This window comes from Festucalex cinctus, chromosome 7, assembly GCF_051991245.1.
Source record: "Festucalex cinctus isolate MCC-2025b chromosome 7, RoL_Fcin_1.0, whole genome shotgun sequence".
NCBI lineage: Eukaryota > Metazoa > Chordata > Actinopteri > Syngnathiformes > Syngnathidae > Festucalex > Festucalex cinctus.
In genome coordinates, this window is record NC_135417.1 from 24036232 (window position 1) to 24056133 (window position 19902).

Below are 19902 nucleotides of genomic sequence, written 5' to 3' on the forward strand. Positions count from 1 at the left end.
AAATTGGCTAAATCGTGAAATTGAGGTGCTTAGAAATAAATACGCAACATACGCTATGAGTAGGGTTTTTTTTTGTTTTTTTTTTACATAAGCTATATATGTGGCATTTAAGTTGAGCAAAAGCTATGAGTAGCCTTTTTTTTTTTTTGCACAAGCTATGTGGCATTTGTTATACAAAAGCTATAAGTAGCGTTTTTTTGTTGTTTTTTTTGCATAAGCTACGTATGGCATTTAAGTTGAGAAATAGCGAGTATCCCTTTTTTGCACAAGCTATGTGGCATTTACGTTATGCAAAAGCCATAATTAGTTTTGGTTTGCATAAGAATTTAAGTTGAGCAAAAGCTCTGAGCACCTTTTTTTGCACAAGCTATATGGTATTTAAGTTATGCAAAAGCTATAAGTAACCTTTTTTTACATAAGCTTGCGCCTGCGTGGGTCTTCTTCGGGTACTCCGGTCTCCTCCCACATCCCAAAAACATGCATGGCAGGTTAATTGGGCGCTCCGAATTGTCCCTAGGTGTGCTTGTGAGTGTGGATGGTTGTTCGTCTCTGTGTGCCCTGTGATTGGCTGGCAACCAGTCCAGGGTGTCCCCCGCCTACTGCCCAGAGCCAGCTGAGATAGGCGCGAGCACCGCGACCCTTGTGAGGAATAAGCGGTCAAGAAAATGGATGGATGGATATATATGGCATTTAAGTTGAGCAAAAGTTATGAGTAGCTTTTTTTGCACAAGCTATGTGGCATTTAAGTTATGCAAAAGCTATGAGTATCTTTTTTTGCACGAGCTATGTATCAAAATGCTGATTAGACACCATGATTAGTGCACAGGTGTGCCTTAGACTACTCACAATAAAAGGCCACTCTGAAAGGTGATTTTGTTTTATTGGGGGAGGGTCTGGGTACTCAGAAAACCATCATGACGCGCGTGTTGCTGAGCTGTTTACATTTTTATTGTTAAAAATGTTAAAATCACTTTCAACCAGCCTGAGAGATTCAAAATAGTGGAGATCTCCGTTCATAACTGTGCCATCTTCTCCACGTCACAGAAACGACATTTTTCTTGTCTCAGAGCTCAGGACACGAAGACACCGCATTACTAACCGTTTACTTAATTTTCTGTGTGCTGTTTTCAATGTACATCCCCGCCAATACCTCTTACTGTTGTCACTTTGAAATCACTCCACCACCATCTCTCCTATTAAATGTGCCAAGTAACAGTGTGCTTCTGCCAAAATTGAACATTTTTCAATTAAAGTGTGTCACGTGTAAGCCATGTTCTCATGGCAGTAGAGCTTATTCTGCCACCTGCTGTTTAGTTGCATGAACAAGACTGCAGCACAGATTTATTCTAGATTCTGGTTGAGTAGTAAATCAAATTAAATAGCTTCCTTATAGTGATGTTTTTCTTTTTCTCTTCTGACGTTTCTTGGCAGATGTTCTGTCGGACCCAATGGCCAACACCCGAGGAGTACAGCCAGCTGGAAGCGCAAACAAGCATGGGCCGCACTGACATTGTCCGCTGGTTTAAGGAGCATCGCTCGGCTCTGAAGAACGGTGAGACCTTGGACTGGTTGGAAGCCTACCAGAGCAAAAAAGAAGAGCAGAAATGTGGACAAGAGCAGAACGGAGACAAACAACAAAGTGTATCACTGGAAGGAAAAGGTATGTTACAGCTGATCATTATGTCACGCTTTGTCTAGTTTTCGCGTTTAACTCCAGAAACTTTGGTATAGTGGAGGAAGCTGGCGAGAAGAAAGCAGCAGAAGCTGCATCTGTGGAGAACTCCAAGCTGTCCAATCCAGACACAGTACAGTGGTTGACTGAAAAACTCACTCACAGTGTGTCGGACCTGAGCCAGGCAAGGCTGGACCAGAACAGCTCTAGCATTTCTGAAAAGGGGAGGTACGTGTCTCATGCTGTTAAATTAAATAAAATCTCTATTTCCTAGTCTCTCAATTCACACTATTCAAATTGACTACACTTGCACCTGTCAACATTACTACCTTTAAAAAGGCCGTCACTGATGATGCATGAGGTGATATTTATTATTGCATCAGCTCTCAGTTTCACGCACATATAATATCCCAGAGTGCATCTGGCTGTGTTGAAGTTGGTGCTTTGTGTTTTTGGAAGGTGGGTTCAGGTGACTGTGGCTGTGGGCGAAGAGAGTGAGGGAGGATTACAAAGACAGAGACTGGCAGCAGATGCTGATGTTTTGACCATGGAGCAACCTGGGAGGGTCACTGGCTGATGGTAAGCACATTTACTTTGATCATACATTGATCATTTGAATTGACCAAACAAAGATGGGAAATTTGTTTGATCGATTATGTCTTTTTTTTTGTAACAAGGCTATTTTTTTTCTCTCCAATAAATGTAATACCACTGTAAAGCCTGTTTAGTTCATTTTTATTTGCAAAGAACATACAGTTTGGGATGAGTTAATGAGTAATTGTATTGTGTCCAAACAGCTTGTTTTGCTGCCATTATTGGATGATACATTGCTATTGGTATCCTCGATCATTCAAGTCTTAACAATAACATGGAAGAAACAACACATATTGGCACTAATGGAAATAGACAGGAGATGTTATATACACGCATAGACATAATTGTTGCTGCCCCTCTGTTAATGAAAGAAAAAACCCACAGTGATCACAGAAGTAACTTAAATCTGGCAAAGTACAATAATTAAGACAAATTTTATGAAAATCAGATGTTGCTTTTGAATTGTGGCTCAACAGAATTATATTAACTCATTTGCTACCAAAAACGTATAAATACATTCTATTTTAAATGTATTAAGTGTCCCGAGGCGTATTTAAACTTTTTTTTTTTGTTTTGTTTTTATGCTCGAGCATACAAAGGGCTTTGCTGCAGCCCCTCAACTGTCAACTGCATGTTGAATGGGTGAAAAAATTGTAGTAATTACAAAAACAGCCAGCAGGTGGCAGCAGAGTATGAGAGATCAACCAGGGCCATGATGAATAAACGAGATTTTTCTCCACAATTCTAAGCAGATTGGTGAATGATGATGAAACTTAGCTATACAGTATTCTAATGCCAATTTGCCCCAAAATGGAAACAGATAGAAATATACTTTTTTTTTTTTTTTTTTTTTTCCTTCCTGATGAAAGATGAGACTCTAATGCAGGGGTGTCCAAACTTTTTCATTTGAGGGCCACATTAGAAAATCAGAAGGACGCAAGGGCCACATAATGTTCTGAAGAGAAATTATGTTTAGTCCTAAAAATTGTACAAATAATTTGTGCTTTTGCATATTTAAAACAATGCTACAGTATATAAACCAATTTATTTGAAATATGACACTAGGGTTATTATAGTTTGGGATTTTTTTCATTTTAGTTTTTATTAGTTTTCAGGGTGGTTCTGTTAGTTTTTATTAGTTTAGTTCTTTAAAAAAATGTTTAGTTTTAGTTTAGTTTGTTAGTTTCAGTATTAGTATTAGGTTTTTTTTTTGGCTGCTGCTAGATGACGTCGCGTCTGTGTGACATACTTTCAAACATCATTATTCTGGTTTATATCAAAATAAATCAACTAAAAATCACATTTAAAATCATCCCCAAAGGCTCATGCATTAAATTAATTACCAAAGACTAAAACGAAGGACATGTTTGCTATAATTATAGTTTTAGTTAGTTTTGCAAACATAAAATGTAGTTTCAGTTTTCATTTTTAAAAAAGCATTTCGTTTTTATTTTATTTTGGTAACAATATTGTTTTTTGAATTTTAGTTTTATTTTTTTCATTAGTTTTAGTTAACTAAAATAACCTTTAATAGCACCTGTTTTTCGATTACCCCCCCCCCCCCCCTTCTTACTTTGACCATCTCCAAACATTTTTGTTTTGTTTATTTATTTGAACTGAGTCAACTGCCATTTCTAACATATGTCGCGGGCCACTGAAAAATGGACGGCGGGCCGCAAATGGCCCCCGGGCCGTAGTTTGGACACCACTGGTCTAATGTTTCTTTTGGTAGGTTCCATGTAGCAATAGAACACAATATTCTGTGGACCTTGCAAAATCAGTCCAAATCCAGTAAAACAGCCAGGAGCAAAGGGGGTTGCTTCAGTGAAAATGGCTGGGAGTGAATGAGTTTAGAAAAATAAATAAATAAATGAAATGGACTTGGACAAAAATGATCACCCATAGAAAGGATTGAAAATAATTTGACCATGGGGAAGTGTTCAACCAAAGTATGTTGTCTAATTGTCATCACAGTTGTCTTCAAACTTATAATCAGTCAGTTGGCCTATTTAAAGGGTGATAAGTAGGCACTGTGCTGTTGCGTGACATGATGTATACCATACTAAACATGGATCAGATGACGTGAAGGAGAGGGTTGTCTCAAGAGAATAGAAATAAAATTTTAGACAAGCATATTGAAGGTAAAAGCTACGAGAGCATCTCCAACCGAAGCAGCTTTTTGTTCCTGTGACTGCAGTTGCACCCGGGTGTGGTGGCCATCGGGAATTTTGTGAGTTTCCCAAATGACAGAATAGACATCAGTGTATATCGGCCTCCAGCCACTATGGGAGGAGCAACCCTCTATGGAGCATGGCGGCGACGGCTCTTTTGACATACAGTATAGGAATGACCACATGTCAATAGCACATTATGTATATGTGTCATACATAATGTACATGCATAACCTTTGTATTATTTGCTATAGTTTATCAATAATGAAGGTTTAAAAAAAAACAACAACAACACATCCTTAAACGTCACCTTATCCTTGTTGGAGAAGTACACAACTCTGTGCACCATGCGGCGCAGCTTGAAAGGTTCAAAACCAGAAGTGACTGCTGCCATCTTGGCTTCAGCGTTTGCCTACTTTTCAGTAGATTTCACGCAGAGAGGAGTTTATCCTTGTATGACCCGCACCAGAAATAACTGCCTTTGATTGGCTGTGGCCATGAATGGTAGACTGGGCCTTTAAAATGCCACAGCTGCAGTCTCATCCACCCAGGAAGTTATTTGAGTCTAATTAACTGTGATTGGTCCTTTTAATGGACAGTTTGACGGCATGGCGTGATGTGAGTCGCACTACGCCGTCATTAGTGAGCGTGCACACGCACCATGCTATTATTGGAGGGGGAGGCAGGACTGCCATTTCAGTTAATGATGACGTCACGTTGCCTGTAGCATTGTCAGTGACTATCACTGTTGACGAGGACATTTGTTATACATTTTCTGGCAATCCATTGTTATATTGCAACATTTGCTTCTTTTACTTTTTCACCCTCAAATGTTATTTGTGGAAAAATAATCCCTCAGCAGTGATTAAATCTACAAATTTGATTGTAAGCTCACTTCCCGTTTGTGTCTCATTTCTCTTCTAGATGATGTGAATCCATCCACGAGTCACAGGAGGTCACGTACAAGATGCCAAAAGTGGAAGCAGGGATGTCTCGCCATGCTTGTAGTGTGGCAAAAGCAGAGTGGCCGTCTGCTCACGCGTCGCCCCGACGTGTGCTGCAGATGCGCATGTAGAGGAGTGCCAAAGCTGGACTTCATCTTTTTTTTGAAGAAGTACCCTTGTAAATATTTTTCTGTATTGCTAAAAAAAAAAGTGTACAGTTTTGATGGAAGGGCATGTTTTGTTACTTTTTTTTTTAAAAGACTTGTGCCCAATAGTGTTCTTTAAAGCTTGAAGTGTAAAATAGCTGTTTATTTGCTGAATATCAATCCTATTTTGGAGGAAAATTGAACCTGCTTTCTGCTCAGTATGAGTAAGTTTTGTTTTTTTGTTTTTTTAAACGACACTATAAGGCTTTGTTGTGCTCGGCCGCTTAAACTCCAGCTACAATTTTACTCATTCCCTTACAAAAAGGAGTCTCTGGCAATGTTCTCGAAGTAAGAAGGAATGGATTGTGGGAGCGCAAGCTTGGACTCGGTGTTGGAGACGTTTGCCACAAAGAGACACGTGTGCAGACCAAGACGAACTGCATTAGGCCAATGAATGATAGAATGCACTAACTTGTATCTTTTTGAATCAGCTGGTGTGCTCCTGCATCAGCACCTGAGGCAATAACAGTGCAGAATGTTCTTCTTTCTGTTCTTTTAATGTTTAAATTCATAGTCTGTCTGATCACACCATGCTGCCTTTTCAGGTCTTTCTGCATCATCAATTGATGATGGTTCATTTCGATGGAAAAACAAAAGTTGGACTATTTTTGACTGAACGTTGGGGACATTCAATTAAACAAGTACAGCCGTTTTACGTGTGGATCTTGTTCAGCTGTGAAATGTGAACGTTTCATTTGCTTTTCGCCTTTGTGTTTTGTCTTCTCAATAGAGTGGGGGATTTTAATTCATTCTAGTTCAGATTAAAACTAGCTCAAATGGCAATTTTTTTTTTTTAAGTGAAAGATCAAACCTGTGTTGGCTGCCTTACAATCAAACTTTTTGTAACTTGTACTGAAAATTTAAAGGGATGTTGCATTTTTGTTTTGTCTTATTGCATCCTCGTGCATCATTTGTGCAAGCACTGCTCGAGATTCAACTGTCACTTCTATATGATAACGCTGGTTTGAAGAGCAGAATGAACATGTTTCCGCTGCTTAAGTTTCATGTACAAGCATCTATGAGCATATTCTGGCTTCTGGTTGGCTACTCAGAAATACTGCCTGCATTTTCATTTTCTACTTTAGCTCTGCTCTAACTCAATGAATACGCAATGCTGGTCTTAGTTTTCATGCATTAAAACCTGGAGATTGTTCAAATGTGTACTTACTCAAGAACAATTATTTTATGAGAAATGAGTTGTGATTGCTGTGGGTGGTGTAAAGTACTGGCCCTTGGTTCAAATCTGGGTTTACAGCTGAATTTAATTGACCTTCTCTAAACTTTAGAACACACTTGTTGAAACGTTTCACTACTTTTTGCACAACTTATTTTCTAACTAGGAGCTTGAATGACAACATTTGTGAGACATTTGTTCCATGAATCATACTTAAAAATAAAAATAATCAAATTATTTAAACAGTCGTCTTCACGTGCTGTTCACATTTTGACATGAGACTAAAGCCTGGTGCACATATAAGGATTTTTCAAATCTTAAATCGGGCATTTAACAGCTTTGGTCGTATTGTGTGTAAAGTGCGCAGATAATCTCATCACAGCTCCCTCACAAACATAAAGATTATCATCTCAACACTGGTCAAGAGTCCAGTCCTCCGTGAGAGACCTCTCGCGCGATTATACGTGATCTAATCAAAACCGGAAGGGGGGGGGGGGACTGAAACGACGAGACACGCCATGGAAAACAAACGCGACGAACTGGAAGTAATGATGGTGGTCCTCCATGGTAGAGGTCGACCGGACTTTGTGCTTCTCGTCGTACATGCTTTCTCGTGATGTGTCGAATCAAGTCTTTTGAACGGCTATTCAACGTGAACGATAGGAACCGAGTCTTTATCGAGAGCCGTTCATCCCCCTCCAACCACCCCCGGCGCTGTCGTAGGACTCACGACCTAGTAGAAGTGAGACGCCAAAAGGTAGATTTGATAGATGTGCCACCTAGTGTGACAGCTAGACAGACACTACTGTCTAGCTGTCACAGTCAAAATATCGCTGGTGCATTGTACACATGCACGTGCTGGTCAATGTATGTAAAGTGTTGTACACTACACATTTATGTTTTATGTTCCAAGAGAATAAAACTTCATTGAATGTTATTTTTTAGAGTATTCCATGTGTCATTTTTTGAAAATGGCATTTCTATTTAAATAAAAAAAACTAAAAAATTGAGCCAGTCGGCTCCCGAATGAACGGCTCCCCTGAAAGAGCCAAAAGTCCCATCAACTAATGCTTTCTGATATGCTTGTTTTTGTATATGCGCAGTTCCGTCTTTTTCAGTTAGGGCGCCTCTTGATTGGCTACATTCCGTTTGACGTCACAGTTGGTGGCGCAGGCGCACCTCGGCGTCCCTACCGACGTTAAGATTTTTGTCGTAAATATTGAACATGTTCATTATTTAAGACTGTCAGCCCGGACTGGTTTTGGACCCAATTTTCGGGACAAATCCACTCTTAACACATCTCACATGTAAAGATAATCTTATAAGACAAAAGATTGTCGGGCGTTTTGACGTCCTTGGTCGAGAAGGGGCAATATCGGGACAAAAACAGCCCGATTCTCTATGTGTGAACCAGGCTTAAGACTCGAGTACACCTTTGCCAATTTCTTGTTTGATTCATGGACTAAAGATACGTTGTGATTTTTGCAGTTCAGCTTATTTGACAACAGGTTTGTTAGACTTTCTCTCCTCAGTGTGTATTTAACTGGTGACTCCTCTGGGAATTTGTGGCCCCATTTTGTGGGGGGTACAGTAAATAACACACTCACTCAAGTCGAGATAATCTTTTCAGTAACTTGTATTTACAAAAAAATTATTTGTGGTAATAGGAAGTCTGTACCACCCACACCCACGACAATATTTGGGTTGGTCATGTCTGCTACACAAACGCATTCATCCAGCATGATGACAATCCCAAAGTCATATGATACGCTATCTGAGAGGGTGGAGATATCAACAACCGAAACCAGCTAACTATGGGATGTGTAGTTTCTCTCAACCTGACTGTTTGCTGTCAAAGGGTGATACAAGGCAGTAAATAACAATACAAATGGGAGTTGAATAATCACATTAAAAAAAAAAAAAACACACACACACACTTCCTGTTGAAAGTCATCAAAATAGCGTTCTTACTGTACTTTGGGAGTTAAAATACTTGCGACCTTTACTTTTCACTTATCAGACTTAAACTCATTTGGAGTTCCTCAATCAACGTGAAGAAGCAAACATTTGAACCCAAGTGCAGATGCTGAAAGTAGACGATGGGTGGCGCTCGTCAGCTCTTATTAATCCCCCAGACGGAAGCCTTGGCCCCAGTTGTGACGTCTGAAGCCGCCTCGGTCGCCTCCTCCTGCCTGCTCCTGAGGCGCTGGTCTTCCAGGAGGAGGGGCTCCAAAGCCTGACACGCCTCCTCTCCTGCTTGGGAGCAGCTGATATCTGTGGAGGAGGATTACAATTATATAGAATTCAAAAAAAAAGTTTAGCAGGCATATACACTTACCAGCCATAAGATTTTTACCACTTGCTATAGAGTATATAAATATGTCTAATGCAAGAGCAGTATCAAATATTGGAAAGAAAATGTTCAGGTTTGATTGACGTATGCATGTTATTGTGGCTGCAATGTGTGTGTAGAACTTTAGCATACTGAGAGTTGAGTTTTGTTTTTTGTTTTTTTGCTCTCCTGACACTACTGCAGTTAACCAAAAATATAAATACAGCTCTTATTATATATGATGCTGTACAAAAACAGGCAAAACAGCAGGAAGAGTTGAATTGAAATTCCATGAAATTCATGATGCAAAATTAAAAGTTAACAGTACTTAACGAATCTTTAGAGTATGCTGTATAAGACTATTTGCAGCATACAAATATTGTAATGACTATGTACACACCACACAAAACTTTACTAATAGTAAAGTGCAGTAATTGATTTTATAAACAAATAAAACATTGTTAAATTGTCAAAACTTAGGAACTTTTTGATAGGGTGGTAGAAGAGCACTTTATTTCCCAGAATACCTTGCTTTAAGCCTTTAAAATGGCTGCCCAAACAATTTGCTTGGAGGACACTAGTGAAATACCGTAGCCGTTTCTCAATTTGCATTCTTGTCTCTACTTACATCCTTGTGATCTTGTGAAAACGTTACCAGTCACAGCCCAAATATTGTTCCAATTGAAAGTACGAATAAACCAAGAGTGCACAGAATACCCGGATGTTTTATGTCATGTTCTTAGGAAAAATGTTCTGGAGTACATTGTGAGGAAGGTCGTACTTGGCGAGTTCACAAGACTGTACTGTTCTTCATAGAGAAACGGCCAGTCTCGTTCTCACTGACGTGATGAGAATGGGTTTCTCTGACCTAATATTCATCTATACTCCCTTAATAATCCATCTAAAACAGAGGTGGCCAAGTTCAGAAAGCTTTGCAGAAGCCTGATAACGACCCTGATCATGAATCAGGTGTGTTAGTGGAGAGAAACATGGAAAACAGGCTGGATAGGGGCTCTCGAGGACTGAACTTGGCCACCCCTGATCTCAAACAAGTTATTGCTTTTCAGCATTTAAAGGATCCATTTAATATCCAGAAATAAAACTGAAGATCAGGGTCACTTGGAAATATTTTCTTTAAATCAGTGCTGTTCTACACATAATAGCACTTACAAGAACTGTGGCGTAGAAAGGAAGGAGCGTCCTCCAAGGTCCATGGGATATTTGAACATGAGAAAGAAGTAGAGGTGACCCACCAGGTTCCCAATGAGTTCATTCACAAACCTGCAGCAAAACAGTTGACAAGCAGGTCGTTGTGAGAATAATGATAAACACACAAATATAATGGCTTTCTTGGACAGGTTGTACTGTTAAAATAGAATTCAAGTAAAAAAAAAAAAAAAAAAATTTCTTTACAATAAAAGGTTCTATATGCGGATCCAATAGTCTAAACACGTGTTCTCATATTGCATTTGTGGAATATAAATTAAGCGTTAAGAGTTAACAAAAAAAAAAAAAAATCCACTTGTTTTTATCCATCTCCATGGGCGGCCATTTTGACACTTGCTGTCGGCTGAAAATGACATCACAGTTGCTCAGGACTCAGGCAACAACCAATCAAAGCGGACCTGTTTTCTGAAGTTGCGCTGTGATTGGTTGTTACCTGAGAAACATTGATGTCATCTTCAGTCGACAGCAAGTGACAAAATGGCCGCCCGAGGAAATGGATAAAAACAAGTGGATTATTTTTTTTTTTTGTTAACTCTTACTCCACAAACTCAACATGAATCACAATGTCGTGTTTAGACTAGTGTGGGTGCATAGAACTTATTATTGTGAAGAACGCTTTTTTTTTTCTTTTTCTTTTTTTACTTGACTTCCCCTTTCTAAGTGCATTTTGTTGCTCCGCACTTGTGCATGTGCAATGACAACTCTCCATTCATTCCATGACTTACGAGCCTCCGATGATGAAGTTGAAGATCAAAATGACCCACGGCAGATAATGTGCCTAGACAGAGCATACATGGACCATTAATAAGGATTTTCTGGACCCGTTTACTAAGGCTGTTCATAAATAAATGCATCGATGTGATTGACGTGTTCTAACATGTTACCTTGAATCTTGTTCCAAACCAGAAAGACACAATCGTGTCTTTATTGAACTGGGCCCAGATGTACAGTACAGACATGATCAACGGGATCATCAGCAGCTATCAACAAAAACAACACATTGTTAGCATCCAGGCAAACATCATTAACGTTCCTTTCTGGTAACACTCACGTCTCATCGTGACAGTCTAGTGACTTTATGGCGTTTCAACTAGTTGCCTGGCAACTGCATCGCTAGCTGTTGTGTCACACTTGGCATGCAGACGTGAGCACAATACAGCAGATACCAACTTTCTAAAATATCGACACACCTGTTCAATTACATTTTTGTGATGAAAAAAAAATTTAACCAAGATAAATCAATTCCAAACTTTTTCCATCTCTACTGTTAAATCTTATAAAAAGTACAACCTGATGACGTAAATATGCACTCTCCAACTAATACTTCAACATGTCACCAGGACTCAGTTGCTCAATTCAACTCAATTACACACTTTTCTGTACAAAACACTCTTTCCACCAGAAAACTTGCTGAGCCTGGTGGTCCATGACGCACAACATCAAACCGAGCGACGACATCCAGTGATTACGACTGAAAGAAAGAAAAAGCCCCCCCATCCCCATGATCGTACCCACAGACACACCCAAAACCCAACAAACACATGAAAACCACAACATGGCGGTGCACAAAAGTACCCTGTAAGGAAAGGCACCCAGGAGGAGTTCATCCACAGTGAGATGGATGAAGACCAAGCATCCCTCTCACTGTGGAGGCTCCCCCATGAGAAAACGCTGGAGCTAAAAATTTAACAACTACCAAATAAAAACATTTAAACACTAAAAGAAAACAGTTAAACACGATAGAAAAAAATAAATAAATAAAAACAAAGCTACAAGACAATATAGATTAAAATAGTTAAATAAATAAAAGGGGATAAAAAAAATAAAAATATAAATAATAATAAAAATAAAAAATAATAATAATAATAATAATAAATAAATAAAATAAAGTAAAAAAGACCAATAAAATGCCAAACTAAAAAAGTAAGTCTTAAGCCTCCTCTTAAAAACATAAATATTCTCTGCAGACCTGATGCTCTCCGGCAGGCCATTCCATAGGTGAGGACCATAGTGGCTAAAGGCAGCTTCACCATGTGTCTTGGTCCTCCACCTTTGGAATAGTTAAAAGGCCACTGCCAGAAGACCTCAGAAGCCGCGAGGGGTAATAGGGTAAAAGCAAATCAGAAAAATAAGATGGGCCAAGACCGTTAAGACATTTAAAAACTAATAAAAGCACCTTAAAATTAATCCTGAAACGCACGGGGAGCCAATGCAGCGATTTTAAAACTGGTGTAATGTGCTCCCGCCCTCCGGTCCCCATCAGCACACGTGCAGCTGAGTTCTGAAGGAGCTGTAGGACTGAAATATTCTTTTTGGGAAGACCAGAGAGCAGGGATGTACAATAATCTAAACGACAAGAAATAAAAGCATGCATCAGCACCTCCGTGTTAGCCTGCGAGAGAAACGAACGGACTCTGGCAATATTCTTAAGATGGTAAAAAACGATCTTGGCTACATTTTTAATATGAGGATTAAAAGTAAGCTCAGAGTCAAAAATGACGCCCAAATTCTTTACACATTGCGTGGGTTTAAAATCTTGTAGCTTATGTAAAAGTTTCTCTCTCTGACCTTCAGGACCGATGACTAAAACCTCTGTTTTGTCCTGGTTGAGCTGCAGGAAATTTTCTGCCATCCATGACTTAATGTCTAAAATACAATTTAAAAAGGTATCAATAGGCCCCATGTCATCAGGTGACACGGCGATATACAGCTGTGTATCGTCAGCGTAACTGTGGAAGTTGATGCCGTGTCTCCTGATGACTTCCCCAAGGGGAAGCATGTAAAGATTAAAAAGTAATGGGCCTAAGAATGAACCTTGGGGAACCCCACATTTAATTTCATGGGTTCCAGAGGAACATGTATCCATACTTACAAAGAAATATCGGTGTGTGAGATAGGAATAAAACCAGTTAAAAACTGTACCAGAGATGCCCACCAGGCTTCTAAGTCTGTTTAATAAAATGTGGTAATCTACTGTATCAAAGGCAGCACTTAAATCCAGTAGCACCAAGACTGTAAGCTTTTTCATGTCTTCATTACACCTGATATCATTTAAAATCTTTAAAAGGGCAGTCTCGGTACTGTGGTTCATCCTAAAACCAGACTGATATTTCTCTAAAATATTATTTGTATCTAAAATTGAATTTAATTGAATAAAAACATTTTTTTCTAAAATCTTACTTAAAAAGGGTAAAAAGGATATAGGTCGATAACTATTAAAACTGCTGGGGTCCAAATTGCTTTTCTTCAGAAGGGGCTTCACCACCGCCGTTTTAAAGGCGGCAGGAAAGACACCCGTCTGAAGAGAGCAATTGACTATCTTTAAAATCTGTTCCTCAAAAAATCCATAAAATGTCTTAAAAAGTGATGTGGGAATCGGAACTAAAAGGCAGGTTGTTGGGTTGACCTGGGAGAAAACTCGACTAAGTGTCCTTGCATCAACCAGGGTAAAACTTTCCAGTGTTTCCTCAAGTAAAAGTGACTGTCCATATTTATTAAAACTTATATTTTGATCAACTAAAAGACTGGACCTAATGCCATCAATTTTACTTCTGAAGTGGTCTGCAAAGCCATCACAGAGAGTGTTTGATGGAGTCTGTGATGGCTTTTTAAAATCAGGATTGGTTAAAAGATCAAAAGTGGAGAAAAGAAATTTAGGATCTTTTGAATGAACTGCGATTAAATTTGAGAAATAAGATATTCTTGCCTGTTTGACTGTTTCATTGTAGGATTTAAGTTGTTCACGTAATATTTCATAATGTATTGAAAGTTTAGTTTTTCTCCACCTCCTTTCAGCACACTTGCATTTTCGTTTTGATTTTTTAATCTCGTCATTTCTCCACGGGGGAATAGTCTTTAATTTTATAGTTTTGGTTAAAAGTGGAGCTACTTCATCCAAAGTTGTTCTTAAGTTCTTATTAAAATTATCAACAATAAAATCACATGAAGCAGGTAGAAAGTCTGCAGGGATTCTCTTAAGATTCTCAATAAAATTTGCAGCCACCTCAGAAGTTAGGTAGCGTTTCCTCACTGTTCTCACCGGGGCATCCTGATGATTAAAACTGACGATGTTAAAAAATACACAATAGTGGTCGGACACAGCCAGGTCAACAACAGAGGACACACCAATGGACAGGCCATAGGTTATGACCAAGTCCAAAGTGTGTCCTCTGTTGTGAGTCGGCTGTGTGACATGTTGTTTAAAATCAAGACAGTTTAAAAGGTTTAAAAATTCTCTGGACAATGGGTCCGAGATATTATCAACGTGGACATTAAAATCGCCAGTTACTAAAATTCTATTGTAAGTAGTAAGTAGAATTGATAGGAACTCTGAAAATTCACTAATAAAAGAAGTAGAATGATGGGGAGGTCTATAAACTAAAACACAGAGAATAGGAGGATTGCTACAAACAAAAGCATGATACTCAAATAATAGATAAGTACTAAAAATAACTTCCCTTGAAGCTAAAGTGACTTTAAAAATGGATGCAGTCCCACCTCCACGTTTACCATCCCTGTTAGAAAATAAAAAGTTAAAATTGGATGGGCAAGCCTCGGTGAGAACAACTGGGGCATCTGTGCCGAGCCATGTCTCTGATAGAAGAATACCTTCTAGGTTGTTGTCTAAGATCAGGTCATTTATAATAAAAGTTTTGTTTAAAAGAGCGCGCACGTTCAGCATAGCCTATTTAATGTTTGTGCCGAATGTGTGCTCATAGTCACAATTAAAAGAAGTGTTAACATATAAAAGATTATTAATGTTAAAACTGTTTTGTTTGTGTGTGGGGGAAAAGCGTCTGCCTGTGATAGTAGAAATTGGGAAACTGTTATCTGTATGCATTCTAACTGTAGTGACTGTACTAATTGTAGGAATTGGATACAGAACTTCAGACACCGAGGGGGCAGTTAGTCATTGACGAAACACGTAACGAATAAACAATGTTCTCGGCTAATTTCCGAGCACCGAGTATTGAGGGGTGAATACCATCATTTCTAAAATAAGATGCCCGGTCCCAAAACAAATTAAAATTATCAATAAAAGACATATTATAAAAACAGCATTCAGACTGTAGCCAAGAATGGAGGCTCAAAAGTCGGCTAAAGCGCTCACTTCCTCGGCCCAGAGTAGGAATCGGACCCGAAATAAAAACATGTTTCCCACAGTCTTTAATGGCGTCCAACAAAGCAATAAAATCTTGCTTTTGAAGTTCGGACTGACGGAGAGAAGTGTCGTTGGCTCCAACATGTATTACGATGTTCCGAACATAAGGAAATTTAGCCAACAAGCTAGGAAACCGCTCTAAAATATTGCGAACTCTTGTGTTTTCACTGACTAGAATTTGCAACTGTTCATAATATTTTTGGTTTCATCAACCAAATCAAAGTTTCCCACGTGTTCAAGTTCAAGGAGAGTTCAAGTTAGGGCTGGGCGATATGGCCAAAAAAAAAATGTTTTGTTTTTTTTGTTTTTTTTTGCAGTCATGTAGGATGATTATGAATTTTAATTACTGTAATGTGAATCTAATAAACCCAACAAAAATGTATAAAATATTTAAAGGTTTCATTTATTCAAAAATAATTCATGTGCAAAATGTTCAGCCAACAACATATTGTTACTGATTATAAATTTTAACAAACTTAACATTCATAGTGTGTGCTTAAATGCCACAATTAAGTAGTTGGTAGCTATAAACAAGCCTTGTAAACCACCCAATCCAGCATTCTGCCACTTGTGCAAAATTACAACTCACAATTTGGATGCAACCAAATATAATAACAGCTTTTAATAATTCAGAAGACAAAATTTGATTTCACGATTTATCAAATTTTCAACAATTCAATTTTTAAAATGACAATCGAATTAATTTGATTTATTGCCCAACGCTTGTTCAAGTGTGTGTTTGGTTTTTTTGTGGGGTTTTTTTATGCTTGTCTTGCCATCCTATCCCATAGCCCAAACAAATGAAGACAAGAAATTGTTGTCACATGTACTAAACAACCAATACTTGACATTAATTCCTGACTTTTTCACAACGCTTACCTGCATGTCCATAATCAGCGCAGTTATCTACAACCAGAGTCAAGGACAGCAACTTCAAGGTACACTGGTCACATCTGGAGACTTTTGGATGGAAACGAGGTTGTCACTCGCAATCCTATCACAACAGCCCACTCTCACATGCACTTATCCTCCTACTTCCCCTTTGTCAAAGCAGCTGAACTGCACGTTGTCTTGTAAAAAGTCTTTTTTTTTTTTTTTTTTTATTAAATAAAAAAACATGGCTAGAATGACTGTGTTGAGGTTTGGATATACTCTAGCTGCATATGAAGTTAAATAGAAATTCTTAAGAATGAAGGAAAGGATACAACAATGCAGATCCAGTTGAAGAGGAGCATGAAGACATAGTCAGCTGGTCGCCCATCAAACGCTCCTTAAAAAACACAAAACATTAAGATGCATGATACACACACAAAATCATAACTGTGTGTGTGTGTGGATGTAAGCCATCTTACCGGTCTCTAAGCGGGTCGAGTAATTGTAGAGGAAATATAGGTTGACTAGGAACAGGAAGCCAGTATTGGGATACACTGGGAAATACAGGGTGGCGGTCACTGGTCTCCACAGCTAAAAATAGAGCAGGTACATCTAATAGAAATGTAGTCCGACTCTAAACAAACTGCTTTGACAGGAGACAATCTTAAAGGAAGGGTCTGTCATTTTCATTCAGGAAAATGCACTTTTTAAATACAGGATGTATACACTTTAACTCTTTCTCAGTCTACACATCTGGGCTTATGTTAATGTGTGGTGATGATTTTTTCCTAAACCCCCACACCCCCAACCTGTATTTTGACATTTTGTGTTTGTTTTGTAAACAGCGGGACGTTTCTCTGGACAGATAGTGTTTATATACCCCTCCAGCCAATCGTAGAGCGGGGATGGGGTAGGTTGGGGGTGTGTCGCAAAGAGAGAGAAAAAAAAAAAAAAAGAGAAAAAAAAAAGGAAAAAAAAAGACGAGTACGCCATCGAACGGACCAATCACGAGCGAGCTACGCCCCGCCATCTACGGTGTGCAAGGATTGGCGACGTGTGCACCGCAGCCGGCCACGAGCTACGCGGCATTTAAAATTCATGGCTCGCGTAGATCATGTGACCTATGCCGGTCATTAACGCAAGAGCAAACCTGGAAGCATAAATCAGGCTTTAGAATAGAAGCAGGTTCGTAAATGACCGTCACTCCATTAGTTTCGTTCCACGTACGTCCGCTAGCAAGCTTCGTGAAGCTTCCGTCTGTTCCCTCGGTTTCAGGATATTGACAAAATAAATGTGTTAAAGAAATTTTCCATTTTAGCCTCTTTTGTAGGGATGTAACGATATCCAAACATGACGATACGATATTATCACAATATGAAGATCACAATACGATAATTATCACGATATTGGCAATATTTTAAAAAAAAACCCACAATATTGTAAAAAAAGAGAGCTCATACTAAAAAAAAAAAAAAAAGCACAATATTGTACTTTTGTACATAACAGCAATGCATATAAACCACCTACAATCTGTAATAACAATATTGAGGCACTTGTTAATGAAAGCACACATTGATCGCTTCACAAGCAAATTAGGTTCCCCTTCATCTGACAATTACCATAGATTTTAAACATAGAAGGCCAAAACATCCCTAATGAAAATTAAATTGCACTAATAAACTAGCCACTAGATGATGCTAGAACTGCACAAATGAAAATCAACCTGACTTTTTTTTAACAGATGTGTTTCTTCTAAATACTAAATATTGTAAACATGACAACAACGATATTGTGGCAGTTTTAATATCACGATATCACGATATTGCCCTTATTGTGACATCCCTACTCTCTTACGTCCGTTTTGATCTTTCTTTTCTGTCTGGAAATTACTGGCAATTACTTCCCTTGGCAATTACTTCCGCGACCCCCATCAGACTAGAAAGTGTACTTTATATATTCTTGGGTTGTCTCAGTTTGATAGTAAAATTGCTTTGATGAAATTAAACATTTGCAAGTGATAAATATGCAAAAAAAAAAAAAAAAACAGGAAGGTGGCAGATACTACACCTTGCCCAGTGAGCCATAGCACATGTGCAAAAAGACACACAAAGGTGCGCCACATAAATTGTCCATCTTGACTTAATTGGTCCAAAATTAGTTATGTATTACATGAATGTAATTTGTTCACCAATCACTACCACTACCAGCAATGTAGAGTAACAACAAGAACAATGAAATGACATTTAACCCGTCAATCCATTTTCTGTGACATTTTTTTGTGGTCTATGATGTATCTGATATTTCATCGAACGGAAACTACGTTGTTGAGCTCGAATCAGATTGGGAAACGTTTTAGTTTTTGTGACGTTAAAATTAGGACCTTCTTTGTTGTTTTTCTTTTATTGTACACACATTGCATATGTAGAAATAACTCAAATATTCCAATTGTGTGTTATACTAATTTGTTTTCGTTGCCTCCAAGGTACCCGGAAGTCTTGAATTAGCCCCTACGTCGCAAACGATGATTGGCTGACTTTCCGCTTGGCCTGTTGAGTGAGCCAAGCTAGCCACCTGCTAACACCCCAACATTTTTATAAACACGAACATTTAAACATCCACTTGGATCTCTCGAGACAAACTTACGTGTAATCTTCTTAAGAACAAATCTGGCCTCAGTGCAAGGTTCCTGGGATCAACCAAACCTAATTTCCCTATAAGGGGAACAGCAATCGAGGCAGCAAACCAGCCCCTGGTGATGAGGGGGATGCTTTTGAACCAGTCCCCGATGTCAGACATCTTATCATATAATTATTTCAACGTGATGACCATAAAGTTCCAAGTCTGATAATAAGTTATGTGAATTATCCCGATTGCGCCAGCGCTCATAAAGTCTTTGATCGGTCTCACTTCAAAAAGTTTACATGACGTGGCTAATCACAAACGGCTAGCTATAATTGTCATCTACTGAGGATCAGGACTTCCTCATCCGGTCAAGATTTTCAAAATACATTATGAGTCGTAAATCACTATCGAGTCGAGTCGAGGGCGCTGGAGGCAATCCCAGCAAGGAAGGCACATACAAAGATGAACGACAATTTACATTCACATACCGTCACTGAGAACTGAACCCATGCTGTCAAGTAGCGAGTACCATCAGTGACCCAATACTTAAAAAACAAAACAAAAACAAAAACATGCCCTTTAATAATTCTCACAGCCTGAATACATAATATGTAAGCTATACAGTACACAAATTTAGACACAACTAGAGGGGGGGGGGGGGGGGGGGGGGTTATACATGCACAAGTTGTACAAATTAAAAGTGTATAGTTTTGTGTTTCATATCTTTTTCTATTCAAAATATGTAATTATGGAAAAACGCTTATCTGTTTTGAACGAACGGGCCCTGACTTTTCATTTGTGGTTTTATTTTGAAAGCAGGATTATGTCCAGTAGTGGGCGCATGTATTTTATTATTGTTTTTCCGTTAATTCATACGTCCAACTTGGATTGATAAAACACAGAAAAAGCTTTGCCCAACCCCAGCC

General features: G+C 38.7%; 2 protein-coding genes across 2 annotated transcripts in view; one reads left to right on the plus strand and one right to left on the minus strand.

Annotated features, from left to right (window-relative positions):
- LOC144022912 (zinc fingers and homeoboxes protein 2-like) overlaps positions 1-6748 on the plus strand; it is an 83158-nt gene extending 76410 nt beyond the window's left edge. The window contains exons 8-11 of the mRNA XM_077528114.1: positions 1432-1660; positions 1732-1900; positions 2132-2251; positions 5362-6748. Coding sequence (XP_077384240.1) covers positions 1432-1660; positions 1732-1900; positions 2132-2249 — 516 coding nt within the window. The 3' untranslated portion in view covers positions 2250-2251; positions 5362-6748. The remainder of the gene's footprint in view (positions 1-1431; positions 1661-1731; positions 1901-2131; positions 2252-5361) is intronic.
- A 1631-nt stretch (positions 6749-8379) lies between these two features.
- On the minus strand, positions 8380-19341 carry derl1 (derlin 1). Its single transcript, XM_077528115.1, has 8 exons — positions 18998-19341; positions 16834-16945; positions 16687-16751; positions 16361-16387; positions 11205-11300; positions 11046-11098; positions 10264-10374; positions 8380-9035 (listed from the first exon to the last, which is right to left on the minus strand). The coding sequence occupies exons 1-8, from the start codon at positions 19148-19150 to the stop codon at positions 8885-8887; spliced, it is 768 nt and encodes a 255-aa protein (XP_077384241.1). The 5' UTR covers positions 19151-19341; the 3' UTR covers positions 8380-8884.
- Positions 19342-19902: the final 561 nt, after the last annotated feature.

What these genes read in the sequence shown, in the direction of transcription:
- derl1 (XM_077528115.1), bottom strand. Translation starts at nt 19,150, where the DNA reads ATGTCTGACATCGGGGACTGGTTCAAAAGCATCCCCCTCATCACCAGG. An exon ending in CTCGACCCGCTTAGAGACCG is followed by an intron (nt 16,752 to 16,833) that starts GTAAGATGGCTT and finishes GTGTTTTTTAAG; the next exon opens with GAGCGTTTGATGGGCGACCA. An exon ending in CGCTGATTATGGACATGCAG is followed by an intron (nt 11,301 to 16,360) that starts GTAAGCGTTGTG and finishes TTTTGTTGATAG; the next exon opens with CTGCTGATGATCCCGTTGAT.